A 25,214-nucleotide genomic window follows, 5' to 3' on the forward strand; every position below is an offset into this window, starting at 1 on the left:
AAGATGATGAAAGCCTGCACTAGAGTAGTAGCCGGATAAGAAGAGACAAGGGGCCACATTAGAGAGCTGTTGCAAAGGTGAAATCAACAGGCCTTGGCAACAGATTGGAGATTGGAAATGGGGAGTACCTCTTGGTAGTGAGAAATCCAGGATAACTCCTAGTTTGTGAACCTGAAGGACTGGTAGGATGGTGTTACCTTCTATAGTAATAGCAAAACCGGGGCGGGGGGGGGGGGGTGGTTAGGGAGAAAAATAATGAATTCTGTTTTAGTCATATTGAGCGTAAAATGTCTCCTGGATATACAGTTTGAAATGTCTGAAAGTCAGGTAGAGATGTAAGAATGTCAGCAGAGAAATTGGGGCAGTATAGGAAGATCTGAGAATCATCAACATAGGGATGGCAATTAAATCAATGTAAGCTGATGAGATCATTGACAGAAGTACTATAGAGCCCAGCTTCTTAAACTGTGGGTTGCACACTATATGGGGTTGTGTAACTGAATGTGGGAGTCATGAAAAATTTGGCAACAGGAAAAGGTTATGTATACTTATTTTAAATACCTATATATCCAGGGTAGTGTAAAAATTTCTTGGGTGAAAAGAGGTGGCAAGTAGGAAAAGTTTAAGAAGCCCTGGTATAGAGGGAAAGGGTGAAGAAGCAGGGGAGAGAGAGAGAGACAGACAGACAGACAGACAGACAGACAGACAGAGACAGAGACAGAGACAGAGAAAGACAGAGAGCGAAGTATAGAGGCAGCTAGGTGGCAGAGTGGATAGAGCACTGGGCCTGAAGCTAGGAAGATGAATTCAAATCTCACCTTACCAGCTGTGTGACCCTGGGCAAGTCACAACTCCAATTGCCTTAAATATCCAGGGTCATCTCCAGTCATCCTGATCTGTATCTTGCTACTGGACTCAGATGGAGGAGAGACTGAGGTTGATGACCTTGCACAACCCTCCCTCACTTAAATCCAATACACTGCAAGTTATGGCATCACCCCAATATCATGGTCCTCTTCAACTAAGGACAAACAACAATAGAGGGAGTAGAGAAGAAGCTCCAGGACAACCCCAAGCAACATTTCTTGTTAGAGAATGTAATCCGAATGAGGAGCCAACAAAGGAGACAGAGGAGTGATAAGACTAGTAGGCAGAGAAGCAGGAGAGATTGGTCTTCCAAAAAGATAGAGAGAATAAAGTTTCAAGGAAGAAGAAACAATCGACAGTGTCAAAGGCTGTGGAAAGGTCCAGGAGAATGAGGATTGAAGAAAGGACACTGGATTTGGCAAGTAAGAGATCACTGGTAACTTTGGAGAGAGCAGTTTCAGTGGCAGGAGACTGAAAGCTAGAATTTTAAAGGTTAAGAAGAGAATGGGAAGAGAGAAAGTGGAGGCACCTATTTAGATGGCCTTTTTGGGTTTAGTTACAAAGGTAGAGAAAATGAATGCTCCTTTCTGCAAAGATATTTAAAAATATATATACCCTGTTAGGGATTGGGGTGGGGAGGGGAAGGTTTGAACACAGGGGAAGATAGCAAAAAGTTCATGATCAGGGCAGCTAGGTGACACAGTGTATAAAGCACCAGCCTTGGATTCAGGAGTACCTGAGTTCAAATCCGACCTCAGACACTTGACACTTACTAGCTGTGTGACCCTGGGCAAGTCACTTAACCCCCATTGCCCCGCAAAAACAAAACAAAACAAAAACAAAAAAGTGCGTGACCAATAGCATGCAGAGAGCCAAGTCTTTGCTCCCACTTTCTAAGGAAGTATCCCCACCCCAAGGATATAACTTCTCATATTTTACAAAGATGATGTTAAAGCTGTTAGAGGCAACATGGTGTAATAGGAAGAGAGCTACATTTGGAATCAGCAAGACCTGGATTTCAAACTCACCTCTGACATTATCTGTGTAACTGTGAGCAAGTCATTTAATTTGTATATGCTTTGGGTTATTCTATTTTTTTAAAATTTATTTTGTTTTGGGTTATTCTAGAACTGACAATATCATATTCATTCTCCAATATGCTTGGCTGGCTAACATTATCACACTCTGGCTTATTAGGAAATGTCATAGACTTTTAGAGCAAAAGAAATCTTAAAGATCATCTAACCCAATGAAGGACTCTTACATAAATTGGAATAAATAATACAGAAATGAAACCAGAAAGAAAAATATACTGAGAGAAAGAGGTTTAAAACAATCAATGTCAAGAAGTAGGGAAATAGAAGAATGTAACAGCAGGGAAAAAGGAAAAAGAACTCTGGACTGCTGATTTTATAAAGATGAGTCTCTTAACTTGGAGGATGAATCAATATAACCCAAGGCAGTCCCATTATATCCCATGTTCCGCAAAATGCTTTACATTTGGGAGAAATTCTGTTACCTCCCAGAAGAATGGGATCATTATGTGAGTGAGATTTTCCCCATCCCTTAGTTGTAAGAGATTCACCATAGTTATAATTGATTCACCATAGTTATAATTGATTTAAGATAATAATCAATATATTAACTGGAAAATTGTGATTTATTATATTTAGATATTATTTTTTTACAATTATATAAGGTCAAAAGGTTAAGTCTCTCTTCTGTCTAACTTTCCAATGTCAAGCATTAAGCAATATCACAAGATATAGTAGTCAGCAATGCTATATTTTAGTAACCACGAGTGACATACTTTTCTCAAGGTGTTCACGCTGCTGACCAGTGGCCTGACAATGACCCACCCTATTGTCATCATAATGCTGACATTTATGGTCATTTAGGTAGTTCCTCATATTTCCTAAGAATATGTTTTAGTTTTAGAAGCACAACAAATCAAGATTAACAAAATGTTGTATAAGAGTAACTTTTGGAAGGGTATATAAACCCATGGATTTTGTAACTGTGGGTATTTCAGGTCCAAAGCCTGGATGACCGGCTTTATTGGGAGACTAAAACTCAATAAACCTATTGGCTTTGTTGGTGGACTAACCCTCTCTCAATAAACCTATTTGCTTCAGCCTGGAAACTTTGTTGTTTTTGTTCTTCTGTTGGACTTAAAAATTTCCCCGACAATTATGGTGTATGGTAAGGTAGACCTGTGTAGACTTCACATAAAAAAAACAACACAGTAGCATGGTCTTCCTGACACAATGCCTGCTGAATGTAGCTGTTACCTACTTCTGCAGAATAACATGTCAACAAATTATATGCTCAAAAGAAATCTCCAAAGCATCTCTAGAGGCCTGGACATTTTTTGTTAGGAAACTGAATAACTTGAGGGCACAATATATTTCTCTCCTCTTTGAGTTGATAGTCTTCATAAGGGAAAAAGAAAGAGGATATGGCAAGTAAAAGGAGATGATAGGGTTAATGGAAACCAAGAAAGGGATTTTCATTGATGGTGACAGAGGTCTCTGTTAGGGTGTTCAGTTTCAATTTGGGAAAGGTTGGGATGGGATAAGAGGGAGGAAAGAGGGGAAACAAATTAGCCAGCACACATAGGCAAAAGTATCACCCAGGATTCAGCTTCACATGGAAGACAGAAGAGTACTGAACTCAAAGAATATAGATGGGAACCTAAAAGTGAGCAGGTCTGAAGCACAGGATAGGGAAAGAATCACGTCAAGAAGACATTCAGTGGGCTGCAGGAGTGGTCACAGGCAAGAATGAACTCATGGGAGCAGAAAACAATTCACATTTCTAGAAGCCTTTAAGGCTTGAAAAGTATATTACAGGGGCAGCTAGGTGGCGCAGTGGATAAAGCACTGGGCTTGGATTCAGGAGGACCTGAGTTCAAATAAGGCCTCAGACACTTGACACTTAACTAGCTGTGTGACCCTGGGCTAGTCACTTACCCCTCATTGCCCTGCAAAACCAAAAATAAAGTGCAAGTGAAGCTTAGAAAGATGCAGGAAAAGTACATTACATTCTTTTTCTCACTTGATCCTCACAATAATCCTGTGACCTAGTCACCATTACTATCCATTTTTATAATGAGGAAACTGAGATTGAAAAAGGTTAAGAAGCCTGCCCAAAGTCACGAAACTGGGCTTCAAAACCTGATCTGCCTGCCTCTGAATCCAACTCTACCCACTCACTAAGTCCAGACAGGATCACCGAGGGGGAGTATAAAAAGTAAAAAGATGAAGGAGCAGGACTGAGCCTCGGGGAAATATCTCCACTTAGGGGATGAGAAATAGGTGATAAAGCAGCAAAGGAGACTGGAAAGAGCCAAAGAGGTAGGAGAAAAGGCAGGAGAGAATAAAGTCACAGAAGACGGGGGAGAAGAGAGTTCACCAGGAGCAACAGATCAAAGGTGTCAAAAGTGGCAGAAATGTTAAGAGGGATTAAGGACTAAGAAAAGGGAATTGGGTTTATCAATTAAGACAACATTAGCAATTTTAGAGAAAACAATTACACTTGAGTAATAGGGTCAGCAGTCAGATTACAAAGGGTAGAGGATGTAGACAACTCTTCTAAGGAGTTTAGCAGTGAAAGGAAGGGGAAATATAGAGCAACACCTCCTGGGGATACTTAAGTGAAAGTATTTTAAGTATAGGGAAGGGAGTGTTTCCCCCCCCCCCCTTTTCTTTTATGCCTAGGGCTTAGTAAGCACTTAATAAATGTTTGCTGACTGAATGAATACAAGCAATGGGGAAGGAGTCGATAGAGAGGAACATAGTGAAGATGAGAGAAGGAATGAATGCAGAGGAGACAGGATCAAAAGCACAAATAAAAGGGCTAGCATTGGAAAGCAGAAAGTCTACTTCATCTTCTGAGACTAGAACAAAGGAAGAAGGAATAGACAAAGAAGGATTTGAGGTATGGAGTAGGAGATATGAGGGAGCTTATGATAAACCAGGTCACGTTGTAAGAGAGGTGGGGGGGTAGAGATTGCATTGGTACTTGAGGAAGGGTGAGAAGTTTTAGAAAAGCTGCCCCATGGAATGTGATGGTCAATCAGAGATAAACAAGAGGATGACTATGCAGCAGTCTTGGACCCAGTCAGCATGATTCTGTGACTGACCGACTTCACTAATCTTTAGCAGTTGAGGAGAAGAAATAAAGAAAAGAGATACGACCCAAGACTGAGAATTGAGAATGTAAGTAGTAGAAGAATAAATGGGGCAAGGGACTCTTTGGTGGTGGGGACCATAGACGGACAGACCGACAGACAGACAGAGTATTCATAAAATACTTACTATGTGCCAGGGATTATGCTAAGCACTGGGAATACACATACCAGCAAGTAAAAGAATCAGTCCTCTAATGAGGGAAAACAACACATAAAGGGTTATGGAAAGGTAGGGAGAAGTGTACCCACAGAACCATGAGGAAGAGCTTGCTGGGAAGTTTCATGGTGGCTTGGGACCTGACAATATAAGGTGAAAGTTCACCTATCAGAGCCAGAGCCTTTCCTCCAAAACTCATCCCATTTCTGTCCACTGCAGCACCATCCTTCTAGCCCTTCAGATTCACAACATGGGTCTCATGCTTAATTCTATATTCTTCCTCACCCACATATCTGGTCATTTCTACCTCCACATTATTTCTCACATATGACTCATCTCTCTACTCACACAGCTACCACCCTGGTTCCCACCCTGGTTCAGTGTCTGATCAGCTCCAGCCTAGACCACTTGCTACAAGTTCCTCCACAGCAATGTATCTTCCACCTAACTGCCAACATGATTTTCTTAAAGTGCAGATCTGTCTACCACACTCCTCTAAACTCAATAAACTCCAAGGATTCCCTATTGCCTCTTAAGACAAAATACAAACTCCTAATTGACATCCAAAGCCCTTCACAAGTTGGCTTCAATCTACCTTTCCAGGCTTACTCTGCATCATTATCCTTCATAATCTCTGTGGTACAGACAACCTGGCTTTATTACTACTCCTCACACATAACACTCCATCCATATCCTAGAGCCATGTCCTTCTACTACTGGTTGTCCTACGCACCTGCAATATACTCCTTAGAGTACTTCTCTTTTCAGAATCACTTGTTTCCTTCAAAAGTGAGCTCAAGCCTCACCTTTTACATGATTTTTTTTCCCTCAGCTCCTAGCAACCCCAAAATCACCTTGTAGTTTTAAACTGAGATAGACAGACAGCTAGACAAACAGGCAGGCAGGTCATTTGTCCCAAAAGAATGAAAGCTCCTTAAGGGCAAGGACTTCTATTCTCAGCGTGCGGAATATGACAGGCACTTAGTAATCACTTGATTCATGACTAATGAAAGACAGAAATCAGGTTAGATTTCTACAACGAAGTATTGAATTCAAGTCTATGCATTTATAAATGTTTGATCTTCATTTGTATAGTATGTAACTAGATATCAATTTTCAATCAAGAATATTATGTTTAGAACTACAAGGTACACTAGTGATCATAGTATATATCTCCTCACTTCCCAAACAAGCAACTTGAGGCCTAGAATGCCCAAGCTCACAAAGGTGGCAGTCAGGATTTGAAACTAGATCCTCTGGTTCCAAATGCAGCATTCTTTCCAACACATCAAACTGTCTCTCAATTTGGGATAGGAAGGCAATATGAAACAATTACCTGCCCAGATAAGAAAGGTATTCTTTCTTTGACAAATAGTATGTGGTAGGGAATTTCTAAATTACAAAAAAAAAGTCTTCAAACATTCTTGCCCAGATCCATCTTCTGCAATAACTTTCTATGTCAAATTATATACTATTGGAACAATATTACCCAGAGGGGATTCACTGCTATCTACATTAAACCCTTTGACAATCTTTAAAGAATACTATATTCAATCTTAAAGAAAATTAGAGGGGCAGCTAGGTGGCCCAGTGGATAGAGCACCAGCCCTGGAGTCAGGAGGACCTGAGTTCAAATCTGACCTCAGACACTTAACACTTACTAGCTGTGTAACCCTGGGCAAATCACTTAACCCCAAATGCCTCACCCCCCCCCCAATTTTTTTTCAGATCTTTTTATTTTGAGTGTTTTAGTTAAAAAAAAAAAAGACTGGTCACAAAGAAATCATATAGAACTCCAAAGTCTTGTTTCAACCATGAAATATAACTCAATAATGTATAAATTGTGAGGTAATTTTATTAAAGATTTTGCTGTTACTTCTTTTGTACCCCTCCCCCCAAAATCTCATTCCCTATTGTGTCTCTGGAGTTGGTTGTTTTTCCAAGTCAGTATATCACACACCAGAAAATGACAAGATTTATGGAAGTAGTAGGGCATTTATCAGCTCCTCTCTGATGGAATGTGATAAAAGTAAAAATAAATCAGCTCAAAGTATGAGCTCACAAATAGAGAAAAAATATTTCTAAGAGTCCCCTTGGTTACCTTGTCAACAAACATTGTTCAAAATGGATTACAATCCATTTGATTGTATAAGAAAGAAAAATCTAAGCACTGGCAGTTTTAACAGAAACAAAAGTTTAAGATATGAAAATAACTTAGATCTTTCAATAAAATATTTAAAACTTAAACTTTAAAGAATGAAGTAAAGATTGTCAACTTTAAGAACTATAAATATCATAATCCATTTATGAATACACTTCTCTGAACCACTTTGTAACCATATTAATACTGGGACATATAATAGAAAAAACAACTCCGTGTGTGTGTGTGCACGCGCACCTGAAATCTGTGTAATTACCACCAAGCTTAGCTATGTCCTACCTTTGTAAAAGTGGGAGATTATGGGTCTGGAATATGGAGTACACTAACTCAGTTGATGTGCTGGTTATTAGTATGCTAAACTGCTTTTTTTTTTCTTCTTTCTTTTTTATTATAAGAAACAATACTCTGGGTGAGGGAGGACAACAGGATATACTAAGATATGAAAACAAAAGATAGTAACATAAATTTAATTTTTTAATTTTTGATACTGGGTCTCCTTATCTTACCCAAACTGTAAGTGCAATAGCCACTCAGATTAACAAATTGGTTGTCATGCTTAACTCTGTAATCTCCCTCACCCACACGGCTGGTCATTTCTACCTCCACAACATTTCTCAGATCTGACTCAGCTTGATTCCACTACTGATTGACATGAAAGCTTTGACCAGTCCTATGTCTGACCTGGGCTGGTTCACCCATCTTTAGGTAGTGAAGAGTCCCCCGATCTCAGGAGGCACACCATATTAGGGCTGGACTTAGTGCAGACCCCTGGTTGGCTGTTCAAACAATCCACCAATAGCAGCCTCCCCTGTAGCAGGGATTCCAGGCTTGTACCAATAGGTCCAGCTAAATAAACATTTTAAAACAAAACCAACAGTAAAAACAAAAATCAACAACGAAAAAGACTGGAGCAATGAATTACTTTAACCAAAACTGTTTAAACTGATTGGTGCTTCTGCTTATCATGTCTGTGACCTTAATGCAAGTCTTAACCTCTCTAGGTCTCAATATCCTTATCTGTAAAATGAAGGGTATGTACTAAATGGTCATTAAGGTCCCTTCCACCTCTAAATTTATGATCTTGTGACTTCCATAGTACATTTCAATTCTGAGCTAGTCCTAGAAGTAACAGTCTAGAATGGAGCCAATCCAAGAAAATATACTCTTGGTCTACTGCTAAACGTCATGCTTGTTCTAACTTTTAAAAAGTCTATCTAGAGTTTCTCTCTCTCTCTCTCTCTTCCCCTCCCTCCCTCCCTTCCTCCCTCCTCCCTGTCTCGTTTTGCAGGGAAATGAGGGTTAAGTGACTTGCCCAAGGTCACAAAGCTAGTAAGTGTCAAGTGTCTGAGGTCGAATTTGAACTCAGGTCCTCCTGAATCCTGGGCCAGTGCTTTATCCATTGTGCCACCTAGCTGCCCCCAGTTCCACCTTCTTTCAAGGAAGACTCCACTTACTATTCCATCCTATACTGACAGATTGGTTGGTGAAGGAAGGCTCTACCTGTCTACATCTTAAAATCCAAACTCCACACCTGGACATCCAATGTCCTTTAAAATCCTGGTCTCAATTTATTTTCCCTCTTTTTCTCCCACTACTCCTTAACATGGGTCTCTGAATCCAGTAAAATTCTTCCACTAAGAGTAAAATGTCTATATACCTTTGATCCAGAGATCCCACTGCTAGTTTTAATATCCAAAGGATTCTAAGGTTAAAAAGAAAGAGTACACATAGATAAAAGTTTATGGAAGCACTTTTAGTATTTACAAAGAACTAGAAACAAAGTAGATACTCATGAATTGGGAAATGGCTAAACAAATGGTGGTATATAAATGTAACAGTTTATTACTATGTTGTTAAGAAATGATGAATGTAGGGGCACCTAGGTGGCGCAGTGGATAAAGTACTGGCCTTGGTTTCAGGAGGACTTGAATTCAAATTCAGCCTCAGACACTTGACACTTACTAGCTGTGTGACCCTGGGCAAGTCACTTAACCCTCATTGCCCCACCCCCCAAAAAAAGAAAAAGGAAGAAATGATGAATGTTAAAAAAATTTTTTTAAAGAAATGATGAATGTGATAAATATGGAGAAACCTGCAAAGACTTATATGAAGTAATGCAAAGTGAGCAGAGCCAGGAAAACACCATACATGATGACAACAACAATGTAAACTGAAAGAACAACCATCACAAAACAATCAAAACTGAATTGGCAAATTATAAAGATCAAACTTCACCCCAAAGAGATATGAGAAAACATCTCTTGCTCTTTGTAAAAGCCAGGGTCTACGTGTGTGAAACATAGCAAGGAATATATATATTTTTTTCAATGTATTGATCAGTTTTGCTAAAAAATATTTTTCTCCTTTTTTTTTTAAAAAGAAAATGACCTTTTGTTATAAGAGATGGTTCCATAGGAAGGGTAAGAGAGGGGAAACCAGGGGAAATTTGGCAATATAAAAACAGTGAATATCAATAAACTTTATTTTAAAAAAGAAACTGAATTCTGTTAAATAAGAATGACCAAATTTGACTCCAAAGAAGAGACAGGAGCTTCATCTTTAGAGAAGTGGAGTATAATTTTTTAAAAGACATCTTCCACTCAAGATATGCTGAAAAATACCTTGAGGTTCATAATTTAACACATGGAATTGTAATTGTATTAAATTGATAAAACAAATATATTAAATTTTCAATATTAGAGCTGTCAAAAATGGTTCTGAAAAGTCTAGCAAGACCTCAATTCTTTCAGAGTCTTTTTTACCCCCAAATGAGGAACACTTATTGTGTTGAAAGCATTCTTCTTATCTCTACAGAGAACTCTCATTTTTTTTTTTAATCTTCCCAAGGAACTAAAAGCAAAAACCGGCTTGCTCAACATGTAATTAAAGACTCCATAACACTCTTACTCTTATATCACCTAAATACTTTTCCAAGTGGGGGAAGAAAATTTGAGAGAACACTTGACACTTTAGTTTTAGGAATATGAGATTAGACCACTCAAGCAAAAAAAAAAAAATTAAAGCAAATACAGGCTTGGTTCAAGTTCATCAAAGAACAGAAACTTTGCTTTAACTTATCTTCTCCCATAAACTCACAGCTGCTTATAGATCCATATTAAAGTTGAATAGGGTCATAGATTTAGAACTGGAAGGGATCTTAAAAGTCCCACCACCTAAATTTACAGATGAGGAAACTGAGGTACAGATAAGTTAAGTGACTGACACAAGATCATAAAAGTAGTGAGTGTCTGAAGCAAGAATTAAATCCAAGACTTTCTGATTCCCAAATCCAGTGCTTTATCCCCCTTTCAAGGCAAAGTTGTGTCTGGAAGGTTTGAATGTAAACAATTCTGAGCACTCTGCACTGAGACAGGAAGGGATAGCTCTTTAAAGACGCTGCAGCAGCTATAGTAAGGAGACAGGGAGAAGGATCACTAGATGCAAAGATAGTATTCATTCATTTTGTTTTTTAAACAATGACGAAGGGATGAGCAATTGCCTTCTATTAGTAACAAGGTCATTATCAAAGGCATTGGCAGAGTGTCTATCCTATTGTTTCACTTATATTTTGACTGTGGATAGCCCATGGTAGAGGACCAGTCTATTGTAAACCATCCAGTCTTTGGTTTTGCAGTGCCCTGTTGCTGCTCTATTAGAGGCTCTTCTCCCTAAACAGCAGGATTTCTGTTTTGGACAGTACTGCAACTAGAAATGGCACATTCCCCAAGATGTGCTTATGATGAGAAATATCAGCTGTATACTGATGAAATCTAGCCATATGATATAAGACCAGTCATACATGTTTTCTACTGAAAGAAATGTTCAAGTCTCTAAGTGTAAGTAAATGGGGAAACTGATTGAAGATACATTTCACTTTGCAGGTAGCTCTTCACAAACAACCATGTAATATATTGAGGGCATATGCCTGACTGTTTCTAAATCTCTCTCCAGAGTTCATGGAAACCACACACAGTCAGTCATGAGCCATTTTCTTTTTGTAGTTTTTAAAAATGATCTTTATAAGCTTCCTAACCTAGGGTTAAAACTGGCAAATTTATTACATTCCTCATATTAAAAAGGTACCATCTACAAGCACTTAATGGAAAATCAGAAGTAAAAAGTTAGTAGCTCCAACTAGTGAGCAATTGCTTTCTTTTCCTTTCCTAATAAATTACAGAAAGACTCAAGCAGATGTCATGTTGGCATTCAAAACCGAAAATACAGCTGAAAAGCAAGTTATGACTAATGCAAAGTAAAAGATGAATGTCAGAAAGCTTCATTTTTTCAAATTTCAGATAAGCTCTTTAGCCTTAGGGTTCCTCTCAAAGGACCCTGGAGTTTGGCTAGAAGTCTTAACCCCCATTTAAAACTGCAATCTCTCCACCAGAGTGGGGGTGTGTGTAAATACAATTTAAGGGTGTCAGTGTTTACTTTAATCTTAGCAAGAATTGCACACACACAAAAATTATGTCGGCAGAACCTTATTGCCCTTCCCCCGTTTGGATTTGATTTGCACCATTCTTAATAAATGAACGACGTCTGCATATTGTGAAAAGCTCCTTATCTCCTAAAGACATAATACCTTTGCAGCAGCACCACACAGAGCAACTGCTTCACAACTGGCAACTCCAACAGAGCAATTGATGCTTTTTCACTCCTAATATAAGGAATGCTGTTTCCTTAATGCAAATAAAAACCAAAGGGGGAAAGGCCTCAGAGATACTATTTTAAAACCTTCCCTGACAGAGAAGTAAAGGTCAGAAGATACCTGGAGCATGGTTCTCAAGAGGCACAGGGGGGCAAAATAGAGAAAATGTGGCCCCTGTTCTCCCTCCCTGGATGGGCAACAGTACAGTCAAAGAAAGATATAGTAGAGAGAAATGTAAGATACTCTAAGATCTTGGATTCCTGTCTACACTTCCTAAATTCTATGACTTCTAATATAAAAGCAATTCTAACTTCTGTGAGTCTACCTACAAAACCCAGTGGAAGACACTTTACCACTCCCCCCTCAAAAAAAATTCTATTATTCTTTAAACAAGAGGAATATTTTTTCCTTTAATATTTAAAAAAAATTTTAAATTTAAAGTCTTAAAATTATTGCTCTATTTGAAATATGGTATGTGGTATCAGACTTTATCACTGGATTGGTTGGCTTTTTCTTTGTTATGAGAAAAGGTTCTACGAAGTGGAGTGAGGGGAAAGGAAGATTAAGAGGTAATGACAGGGTAGCTAGGTGGTGCAGTGGATAGAGCACTGGTCTTGGATTCAGGAGGACCTGAGTTCAAATCTGGACTCAGATACTTGACACCTACTAGCTGTGTGACCCTGGGCAAGTCACTTAACCCTCAATGCCCCGAAAAAAAAAAGAAGAGTGTGATTTAATAACAAAATGCAAAAATCAAACTTAAAAAAAAAAGTCTGAGACAAGAATATAATATATATAATGACTACAACAATGTAAAATAAAACCAAAATGTAGAGGTAATAAAACTCTAGTCAAATCAAATGAATGGCCAACATACCTTGGTATCAAAGTTACACATTCCTCCTATCTGTTATCAACAAACTTTTTCAAGAAATATACTCTCAAGTGGCTTATTATAAAGTTTCTGCCATGCCAAAACAAAATCTATTAAAAAATTAAAAAAAAATTGAAAGTACCACAGATGTCTAAAAATGCACTTTTTTTGAAGTGACAAGTTTTTCCCCAATATGATAATACAATAGTGGTGTGCCACCCAATTTAAAATTCAGGATCTATTGTACAATGTTGGGAACATTAAGTGTGCTATGACTAAAAAGTGAATATAATCAGTTAATAAGTAAATATATTTAAGGATAGCAATCAGCTGGTATGCCTACCCAGCAGTGTACCCTTGACTGTACTTTGTCTCATAAGACAAAGTTCCCTTATCCCAATGTGGGTATATGGTATGTTCAGAGTTCAACTTTGGTCTAACCACCTGATGCTTTCAAATATTTCCCATCACTGGTTCTTTCGGGGACTCCCAAACCCTAGGAGCTGAGCAGTCAACTGAGAGAGAAAAGGGACAAGAAGGTAGCTCTCAAGCTAATACTAAAAAAAAATACCTGAAGCTCATCTATCAACTTTTTTTCTTCACACATTGCTTACGCTTCAGGCCTTGTTTATGATTACCCTTTCCTTTCGGAACTGCTCTGGGTGTACATTTTAAATTGAATAAAAACAATGGGTATGAGGGATATTGTACATTTGCCCTAGAACCAATACCCCACTAAGGATGGTCTTGCATTTTCTAGGTTGGCCTAGCTCCTAACTACTGAAAAGGACACATTCAGGTAATGTGTGACTAAAAAACTGAGTGCAGAAAATGGAAATATGATAATGGCTCAGTAGAATAAAAAATTGATTTTTTTTTCAGGAAGCTAATTGAAGCGAATTCTAATTTTAGCTCTGTAGTTTTATGACTAAATAAAGTCATTTTAGCCCTGCTGTTGCTCATCAGGACCATTCTGATTGTCAAATACATTTTAACATTAAAGAAAAACAAGGACAATTGCACCATCAAGATATTACAAAAGGGGCAGCTAGGTGGCACAGTGGATAGAGCACAGGCCCTGGAGTCAGGAGGACCTGAGTTCAAATCTGACCTCAGACACTTGACACTTACTAGCTGCGTGACCCCGGGCAAGTCACTTAAACCCAAATGCCTCACCCCCCCCCCAAAAAAAAGATATTACAAAGAATACCTTAAAACTGTAAAACAATATGCAAAAGTAAAGAACAATATAATATGTAAGTAAAATAGTATTATCATGAAAATAATGACAGCACTAATGTGAAGAGAATGCATCATGGAATGGGAAACTAAATTGAAAGAAGACTATTCAGAAAACCTCACTTGGGATAATTTCTGCCTACTAATTAACTAAATCTCAATTCCCTTTCAAAGAAAAAAAATAAATGAAATGGTCCCAAAAAATTCAAAATATTTCCCTGAAAAGGACTGTATATAATATTAACATTTGCTTTTCAATTACTGTCTTTCACTTGAAGAGATCTGACTAATCAGTTTCTATTTTGGTCCATGAACTATTCTGATCTGTCCAATTAACTTTTCAAGAATAAGGAAAACCCAGCTGTTATTTTAGCCACCCGACCAGAAAAGCAATGGGTATATACAATATCTGGCACAATGCAAAACTGCATAAAGTATAACAATTTATGCTTTCTGATACCTATTACAGAAAGTAATCACTTTGAATTCTAGAAAACAGTATCAACTTGGTTTCCCAAAATGTTTGATTCAAAGAAAAAAAAAAAAGAAGTCAGCAATGGACTACTGAGCAAAAATACTAATAAGCCCTTAAAAAGCAAGAAATATCTAGCATACTCAGAATATACTGGTTTTTTTTTTAATAAAAAGAGAAGATTATTGTAAGATCTAGTTCACAGGCCAATATGGTAGTATGAATTGGATACCTTTTAAAACCACAAAGACAACACATTTTTCTTCTTGTTGGCTAAGACACACTAAGATCAAAGACATTAGTACAACTTAAAATGAAAAAGAGCTCTTTTTGCCTAACTACTTCAGGGTTAAAACAGTGAAAAAAAATAATATCCAGAGAAAGTCAGAAGTTCAAGGTACTAACACTGGAGATTTAATTCAATCCAATTCCAAAGCCTTCCAATAAAAGTCTACAACAAATAAAAGAGTATTGTGTTGAATATGGAGACTTAAGAAGGCAAAGGTTAAATAAAAAATTCTAACCTTTTAAAAAAGATAATTCAAAGCTGTTTTACTACCAAATACTTTATTATTGCTGCTGAAAAGGAACAATTCGAATGATAGAGTTTCACCTCCATTACCTTTCTTTTCCTATTCTCTAGTGGCTACCCTAATGAGCAGTAAAATAACCAAAAGGACCAGAAGATACAGAATTCTAGGGCTTAAATAAATGAATGAATGATGATAATGATGATAGTTAACATTTATTTAGCTTTTAAGATTTGCAAAGGATTTTATATGTATTATCTTGGTTAATCCTCACAAAAGCCCAGTGAGGTAGGTGCTGTTATTATCCACAATTCACAGAAGAAGAAAACGGGGCAGATAGAGATTAAGTGATTTGCCCAGGGACACATAGTTATTATGTGTCTGAGGCAGAATTCAAACTCAAGTCTTCCAGACTCCAAGTCCATTGTTTCTATTCACCAACCACCTAAAGGCTTAGATGCACACATAAGGAAATTGTCTCTAGATAATTAAATATTCCATATCATCTAAACTATGATAAATGAATAATATCCAAGTTAAATATTTTATTTAATCCAAAGTCAATAATTCTTTATGGGTACTGAAAGAATTGAAGCAACTGCTGAAGAGATTAGAGAAACCAAACCTGATCCCCTTTCCACCTGACTCTGCCACTGTATTTTATCTACCACCCCTGACCCAACTGTGAGGCTCTAACGCTCCCATGATCACAACATGAAGATCCAACTCTAAAAAACCATTTAAAATAGTCTCATAAGAATAATTAAGGTGCCTTTTATGTAAAACCATAGATCTAAAGCTGGAAGGGACTTCAGAGGCTATTCAGTCCAACCCTCTCATTTTACAGAAGAAGAAACTTGGGGTCATTCTTTTTATCTCTGTTCTTACACGTGTACACAATATTTAAACAATGTCCCTCTAAATCAACAAAATACTTAATTAAGAGTTATTTTTGTCTCCAAAAAATATAATCAAGAAACTAGAAAATGTGTGTGTGTGTGTGGGGGGGGGGTTTGGTACTTCCCCAAAAGCAAAGTTCTCTTTTTATAGCTTTTGTATCTCTCATAAGGGGTGGGGATGGGGGAAGTTTATGGGGAAAAAACAGTGAATAAAAGCTCAGGTGATGAGGGTCCCTGTCAGTTTCCTTTAATCCATTCCAAACTTGACCTTTACCCAATGAACAGGTGTGTGTGTGTGTGTGTGTGTTTGTAATATATCAGACACTGAATACAGCATAAGCCAGGGAAGCTAACAAAAAGACTTGAATGACCTAAATACTTTGGGTCTCAAAAATTGATGTTGGGTCCACTGTGATGAAGAAATGTTAATTTACTAACAGCAAGTTAAAAAAAGAAAAAATGGAGAAAAGGAAGAAAAAACTAGATATAATATTAATATGCCATGTTTTATGTGTAATATATTTTAAATAGTTCATAGGAGTTATAAACTCTTCTAATATTATTCACTGACTTGAAACTATATGATGTTTATATATAAAAATTGTCACAATAGGATTAACACAAATAAAGGTATTTTACATATTTACATATTCAACTCAAAGGAATTGAATTTTAAGAGGCAAATGATTAATAGAGAATTTCCTTATACATGACACAATGCAGAAATCCAAAATGCACTCTTCCATCTGTTCTATTGCATTAAATCTATCTAATTCAGATGCATGCTAAGTGTTAACTTAATAGGTATGATGAGGTAGTAGTTGGGTTAGAAAACAGTAGTTAGAAGGAAAGCAACTATCTTAAGACTTAGTAAAGAGTAAATTTAAAATAGAATTATAATTCAGTGGGGGATATCAATCCACATTCAGACCATTAAAAATCAGAAGAAATGTCTAAATATATACTAAACATAGTGTAACGATTGGAATAACGCCACCTGCTGGATACTTACTGTAGAAGAGTTCTGCCCATGAAGGGAAGGTCTTTGAGGGCAAGACCAGGAGTCTTTTCTTCAGGAGTCAGGAAGTGACGCGGACTAGTGGGAGGAGGAAGGAAGAGACTGGCGCTCAGTCTCGCGCTCTTTCCTCTGGACTCTGGTGGAGAGCGGAGCTAGAAATGTGCTCTCCCTTTAATAGATAGGAATCTAGGCCTTTTTCTCTCTCTTTACCAAATTCTTATTCTCCTTAATAAATGCTTAAAAGTCTAACTCTTGCTAAAGCTTATAATTTATTGGCGACCACTCATTAGATATTTTAGACAGTTTAGCTAGAATTTTAACCCTTAACAGATGGCTGACCACGAAGAGGAAAGCTAACCCTTAGTCTTCTTCTGATCTTCTGGTTGGGTAAGAAATTTCCCCTCCCTCTCCCTTTAACTGCTAAGTACTGGTGTACTGGCTGTGTTTTTCCTTTGAATTTTTTCGAATGGACCTTTTAAACTCCCTAATTACCCTATTTTTTATTTTAGTCTGTTTAACCAGACAAATGGGAGATAAGATCATGTTAATGCTTTGTTTTTGTGGATTTTCTATTTTTCTTTTTCTTTTTGTTAAAAGAGCCAGCAACTTACTCACACAAGGAAATATCTCTCCCTCTCCCAACCATGCTTTTTCAGAGAAACCTGTAGAGATTCCCGCAGCTTTTCCCAGTTCTAACACTAATTGTTGCTCTAATTTTGCATGCCTGGAGGCAATGACCCACCCTCTAGAAGCTTTTAATCCCCTAGCACCTGGAGGCAAAGTGGGGGAAGAGGAATCCAGGCCTGAGTTCAAAATCAAGTCTGATTCAAATTGCTCTGGTCCCTCCCCTCCTCTCCAGACCCCACCCTCTACTCCTCCCATGGCCAAGCCCATTGCTTCCCCTGCCTGGGAAGTCCAGAGAACTGATGCGCATGCTCAACTTTCTCTAACTACATTTGCAGCTTCAGGCTCAGCCCTTCCCCAGCCTGGCTGTGCTTCTGAGACAACCTTAGAAAGCCCTTTAAATTCCAGATATACTCGTTTTGTTCATAATTTTGCTAACCTGCTTTTGTCTTTAATTAGTAATCTTATAAAGCATTTGTATGGTGAAAAGCCCGACAGACAATATAGAGGGGTTAAAGAAGAAAAACTTAAGCCGAATAAGAATGACAATCATCAACATAGTTCAAGACTCCGCTTCTTTTGCCATGGAAGGGTATATATTTTACAGAAATGTAGAAGTAAGCAGCAAGGTATTGATATGAGTATTGGGGATTTTAGATATCGGAATCAAAAGTGTTCTAAATTCACTCAGATTATTAATAGTATCAGTTCAGAAGTTACATAGGATTTCTATGCTATTACATATACATTTTGAAATTAATGGTATGGGTTTATTTTCATAGAGATTTTAATGCTTTTGAGATTGTGTCTTATACTTAGTTTCTAAAACAAGGAGAATATTTGTAAAAGCTTTTTATAGTCATGTGATCAAGTTTATATTTTATAATACTCTTATTGATATTAAGTTCATATTCATTTAGATTTCCTTAGTTTGAATTTCACTGTATTTTATTGTTCCATGTGTATTTTCTTCTATTCATTTGTCTATCTAATTTTGAAACATTGCAAGATGGTTTTGATTTTATTATACAATGTTAATTCTAGGAGTATTGTGCTCCCATATTCTGAGTTGTTTTTGTTATTTTTTCTCAACTGATTATTTGATCAAACTCTTTAAAGCATTTCCCTGGCAAATTGGTTGCCATGGCAAGTGTAAATTGATTCTAGAAGTATTATTTTTGATAAGCATATTCCCAAAAAAAAAAAAAAAGAGGGGAACATTTGTAAAAGTTTTCTATTTTCAAAAAAAAAAAGTTCTTTGAGATTCTGTTGTGCTTTAACTTGTATTTAAGTATGTTCTGATTTTTCACAAAAGTAATTGTATACTAAGTAAAAAAAAAAGGGGTATTATTTGAAATTGTTGCATAATTATATATTGTGTTCTGAGTCAAGATGTATTCACATTTTTTGCAATCATTTATTATCCTCAATTTTTAAATCCATATGAGACTTGGAATTATGGGAATTTATCATTTAAAACATTAATTGCCTTTATTCTGAGTTATCAGATGCCAGTTGGCCAAGATGCCATCCAATCACAAGAGGAATACATGCAAGAGCAGACACTGAACTGTCACATGAGGGGAGACATGCATGAAGTCAAGGTATGGCCGAGGGAACGGCTTTTGACTAATGTTGAGGTTGGATTCTCTTGGTTTAATATTTTATTTTATTTTTCCCCACAATATCGTACAGATGGCTGGAAGTATTGATCCCACCCATCTCACTTCTACACCTGGCTTCTATGCTCCCTCCTATATGCCTGATGCCATGGACCATCTCAATCCCATGCATCTGATTAAGTCTGACTCAGTTTCCTCCAATATGTTCGGTGGCATGGACGTATATTCCATCCACCTATTTTAAGCCTGGCATACTGTATGGGCAGTACATATTGCTCAAGTGTGGGAATGCTCATATCCCATCATTTCTCTGTTCTTTTATGGTAACCCCCATAATTATCTCAGGTGTCATGATAAATACAGTGTTGAATTTGGCCTTGACACCTGTTACCAATTATATTAGATTTTCTAATTTCTCATAATGGCATGAGGATAATTAGGCAGATGATGCAAAAAGTGATGAAACAAAGATAAAAATTATTTTTAAAAATTAATATCACAGCAATTGTCTTCTCAGTAATATTATAATTTTAAAGAATGTTTCAATTTTGTTTTATTATATGTTTCATGTGTAACAACTAAGATTCTGAATTCCCTTAGACATGTTTTTGAGAACTTTCATTGTTTGATTTGATTATTGATAAAGCTATTTTAAAGTTGTGTTAAGCTCAATTTTGTAGGAAATTTTCCTGGCTGATTACCAGCATCCATACCTCAACCCCTGAAAAGACTTCCATTCTACGACTACACCTAGAGGACATCTGAGAAAAGACTTTCAGAGACTTTAAATGAACAGTTTTGATTTGTTGTTTTTGTTGTTGTTTTTCTCTTTCTGTTATAATATACACCATCTGTAACATGTATTCTCTGCAGAGGCCCTCCCTTTGCAAGACTAATGTCAAAGCGTCGGTTCATGAGGACAAAAAAAAAAAAAATCGCCCCTCTGAACAAAACTTTCCTCTCTTCCTTTTCTATATTGTTGTTCACATATTATTAGTTAGCAATAGTTATTATATTCTTTTTACTGTTCCGTCAAGGAAACATTTTGTTTCTTGAGGAACAACAGGGGGGACTGTAACGATTGGAATAACGCCACCTGCTGGATACTTACTGTAGAAGAGTTCTGCCCATGAAGGGAAGGTCTTTGAGGGCAAGACCAGGAGTCTTTTCTTCAGGAGTCAGGAAGTGACGCGGACTAGTGGGAGGAGGAAGGAAGAGACTGGCGCTCAGTCTCGCGCTCTTTCCTCTGGACTCTGGTGGAGAGCGGAGCTAGAAATGTGCTCTCCCTTTAATAGATAGGAATCTAGGCCTTTTTCTCTCTCTTTACCAAATTCTTATTCTCCTTAATAAATGCTTAAAAGTCTAACTCTTGCTAAAGCTTATAATTTATTGGCGACCACTCATTAGATATTTTAGACAGTTTAGCTAGAATTTTAACCCTTAACAATAGGTTTTCCAGTAAAATCAGGAAAACCACTAAAATTACTTTCATTAATCATCTTCTCACAACATAAAAATGTTTTTTTTTAAAAAGTTATATTACATTTATGATTTTCCAGGAATCCTAAATATTTCCAGTCCAATGATAAACATGGGGGAGAAAAAAGTGAAAATGAAAACATTCATTCTTTGGAATCCTAGAAAATAATTCCAAAACATTTCCCAAAAGAATAATCATCATATTTATATTTTAAAAGCAAATTTAAATGCTTTCACTGTTTTCCTTCTATACACTTACCCATCTGCTCAACAATTTCTGGAGGAAATACTCGGGAGGCAAAAGCTCGGCGAAATATATCTGAAAACTCCCTGTCCAGGCCTCCTATTCCCATTTTTTCAAAGTTCCAGTCAGGATTGATGATAGATTGTCGATTTTCCTTGGTTTTAGCTTTACCTATACAAATAAAACATAATCAGTTATTCAACAATCAGATGAAGAGATTCAAAGAAATTTTGATACTGCTAACAAATATAAATAGGCAGAAAATATACCCTCAATAAATAAAATTAATAAATAAATTAAATCTCAATAAATAAGAAGCTGTTCCAAGACAACCATGGCATTGCTGACTCATCTCTCTTCTAGAAGATGGTCAATGTCATCAGAATAGTCAGTTGTTTTACCTAGAAATGGGAAATGAGGTCTGCTAAATCACCTCTTAAGTGCTTGCCTTGTTGCCTTTGCGGCTAAAAGAACATTTGCGAAATCACCAGCTGAGTTGTAGGGCTAACTTACATTGGTGGAACAGGACAAAGGAAAATCTACATTGTAGAAATTAAAAAATTAACCTTGGACTCCTTAAGCCCAAACTACATTAAAGAGCCTCTCAAAGTTTCAAAAAGGAGCATATTAAAGGGAAAACACATTTACCTAGATTAAAATCATTTGGTGTACAGAGAATATGTTATTTATTCTTTAGTTTGCTACATTTACACATGGGAAACTAGTTTAACCAATTCAATTCAATACAACCTGTACTAAAGACTTAATACAGTTTGTGCAAGCTGCTATGTTAGGTGCTGAGGATACCCAAAAAGGAAGGAAGGATGGAAAGAAGGAAGGAGGGAAGAGAAAAGTGTCCCCATCCTCAAGGATACTACCAGGGATACAACATGTATAGAGTATATATAAATAAGTAAAAAGGATGTGCAAATAAATAAAAAGAAATTTCAAGAGGGAGAAGGCACTAACAACTAGGGTAAACAGGAAAAGTCATGGAAAAGGAGTGATGGATGCCAAGTTGTGTTTTGGAGATTATCTAGGAAGTCTGAGATAGAGGTTAGGAAGAAGTACACTTCAGGTACAGGGGACTACTTTTTGCAAAATGACTGAGGCAGGAGGTAGAAGAGTATATGTGGGCAACAAGTTGTAGGCTAATTTGACTAGAACAGATAAGTGCATAAAGGAGAAAAATAAGAAATAGAGCTGGAAAGGTGGATGGAAACCACCTTTTCAGAAGAACCTTTTAAATTCCAGGCTCAGAATTTTGCATATTTTCTTAGAGGAACCACTGAAGATTTTTGAGTATAGTGATGACATGGTTATATCTTTGTTTTAGGAATATTAATTGGACAGGTGGAGTGGAGAGAGACTGGAATAAGCAGGAGACCAATTAGGAGGGGATTTCAAAAGTGCAGATGAGAGATGATTAAGGTCTGAATTAGAGTAGAAGCTCTGGTTTCCTATAGATGGTAATCCATCAAAAAAAAATTACGTATTATGAGCCAAATTTCAATTCAAAATATTTTACATAAAGAAAATAAAATTTAGTCAACCTAGGTTAGAGTCTGACCTAAAACCAGACAGCTACTTTGCCATCTTTGAAAAATACAAGATAAATAAAATGAAATTGTCACAGGACACCCAACAATAAAATTGGAATACAACATTATTGTTATAAAACCAGGGAAGGAAAACATCAAATAAAAAAATTAAATAAGATAATTTCCTGATTACAATTTCACTGAGCAAAAATTTCCTTTATGAGGCATAGCTTTACCTATACAAATAAAACATAATCAGTTATTCAACAATCAGATGAAGAGATTCAAAGAAATTTTGATACTGCTAACAAATATAAATAGGCAGACAATATACCCTCTTTTCTTACACTTGGCTGGCCCCTTGTGGCCAAATGTATAATGCACAATAAATCGATAAATTATTTTTCAATTTTAAAAACCCTATGAATTACACTTTGCATAGCTCATTTAGAAAATTTAAAATTGTATTTCATACAAGTCACATAACACTATAGAGGAAGACTTGCTTAAATGGAATATGAATTAAATAAAATACATCACTTCAGAAATTCACTGACAGGGAAATGCTGTTTTAATCTTCCTTAGCTATAATGAGAAGATAAGAAACTGTGCCTTGGCCTATTAAAATCTCTCATTAACAACAAGATTATATATGGACAAGAATGCCCAGGTGGCCAATGGCAGCCTTCATTCTAATGGATTCTTCTTCTCAGAGACCATTATCCTGTACATACAGCCCTGTACATATTCCTCTCAGGAAGCTCGAGATATTGAAGCAAAATACTGCTCCACCTTAAAAGATAACTATGGTTAGTAATTTTTTTTTCTAAAACACTTTCATCAACTATTAAGTCTGTCTGGTGCATCAGCCAATCTTTAAAAAGTCAACTGTCCTACACCAAGAATCAAATGGCACTTGCATTTTTTATTTGCTAGTTTAGGCTTATAGAAATAATACCTGTTGCTATTTTGACATGGGCCTAACGAATGTTACATAAATACATGGCAATGATGACTTCTGTGACAGGTTACATAACAAGCAAGCTATTCTTTAGACATCAGTCTATGACATAGCTCTCCAAAGCCAAAGCTAAAGTAATACTAATGCAATTTTCATTAATCTGCTTCAATTATTAAACACTTTTGAAATCTCTTTGCTTCATCCAGAATGAGTCATATGCTTTATTTATAGGGAAAAACAAACAAAAAATTACACTTTTTGCATCCTGGTGACATCTGTTAAAGTCACCAAAATAAAAGAGACAAAACTGCTGAACAAAAAATTAGCTTCCAGAATGAAACATATGCTTAAAAGACTGAAGGTCTTTTAAGTTAGATGCTCTTAAGAACAAGATAAACACCCATCTCTTTGAGAATAATTTAGGTGAAACTTGCCTGGAGGCAAGGATATAGAGGAATAAGGCAATTTATTAGAATCCCTTCTCATCCTACAAGAGCGATTTTGTATGTTTGAAGATATTTTACAATTCACATATAGAACCTTCATTTCAAAGGGAGGCATAATAACGTTTCTAAGTAAAGCAAATTAGATTTCATATAATTTTGAATTGTGAAAAGCAAAGTTTCCATTTCTTAAAATATTAATTCAAATCATAGGGGAGAGTGAAGAATTGTGTATTACTGATATTATTAATATCTTGTTCTTATCTTTTTTAATGGTTGTTAGATAGAAACAATCCTGGGATAGGTTGCTATCCTGCTATTAGCCTTTTATATTTAATGTTCTATAGACTATTGCATCACATTGTATAAAACAACTTCATTCTGTGACTGAATTAAGTATTAGGAAGTAAGTTCATACACTGGAAGCTCACTGAGAGCATCCTTGCTATGATTCCAGTAGCCAATTGAATTGTACCTCAACTTGTTTCCACATGACTTTCATTTTCTCTGCTAGGTATTTATATTTTAGAAATTTGTTACTCCATGTGGACAGGCATTAAGAGCACTTGGTATAGCTAAATCTATTAAAAGCACTGTTCTGAATTTTTTATGGATTGATATGATGTCTGAGTACTTGTGGACAACAGCTTGGTCTGTGATAATGCTCTGGTTCCCAGACAGCTTATTGACTGATTTCTTCAAGACCTTTTCAGGTCGATAGCAGTAGAATGGAAATTTACCATCTGACAGGCAATGAAAGACAGGGAGATTCTGATGTTTAATTCTATCCACCAGTTCTTGCAATGCAAAGTACTGAGTAGGTGCTAAATGTTTTCAAATTACATGTATTGGTCAAGAGCTACCATTTTCCTTGCATAATCTACAATTATCACTAAATCCATTCTACCTAAGGATAATCCTTTTATAATTTATGGTGGTAAATACCTGGTCCTGAAATGTCATCATAAACCTTTTCATTTTCTACATTTTTATCCTCATATTGTTAATTGAGTTCATATCACCCATGGATGTCCTTTGACTCTACTTTTGGATCTTAGTCATTTCATTGACTCCCTCCAGAGGCAAATAACATTTAATTATATTCAATAAATTTAATGATGGGTAACTATCACTAGCCTTTACTATTGCTCAGTAAAGTAATGCATTTTTGTTCCAAAAATACTTCTATAGAATTTGGAGGGCAGCTAGGTGGTGTAGTAGATAGACTACTGGGCCTAGAGTC

The 25,214-nt window shown here is 36.6% G+C and overlaps 1 protein-coding gene across 1 annotated transcript in view; it reads right to left on the minus strand.

The window, feature by feature from the left end:
• NSF (N-ethylmaleimide sensitive factor, vesicle fusing ATPase) overlaps nt 1-25,214 on the minus strand; it is a 211,359-nt gene that overhangs the window by 121,345 nt on the left and 64,800 nt on the right. Inside the window, exon 8 of the mRNA XM_044001682.1 lies at nt 21,042-21,197. Within this exon, the coding sequence (XP_043857617.1) occupies nt 21,042-21,197 (156 nt within the window). The remainder of the gene's footprint in view (nt 1-21,041; nt 21,198-25,214) is intronic.

Source organism: Dromiciops gliroides, chromosome 4, assembly GCF_019393635.1.
Source record: "Dromiciops gliroides isolate mDroGli1 chromosome 4, mDroGli1.pri, whole genome shotgun sequence".
NCBI lineage: Eukaryota > Metazoa > Chordata > Mammalia > Microbiotheria > Microbiotheriidae > Dromiciops > Dromiciops gliroides.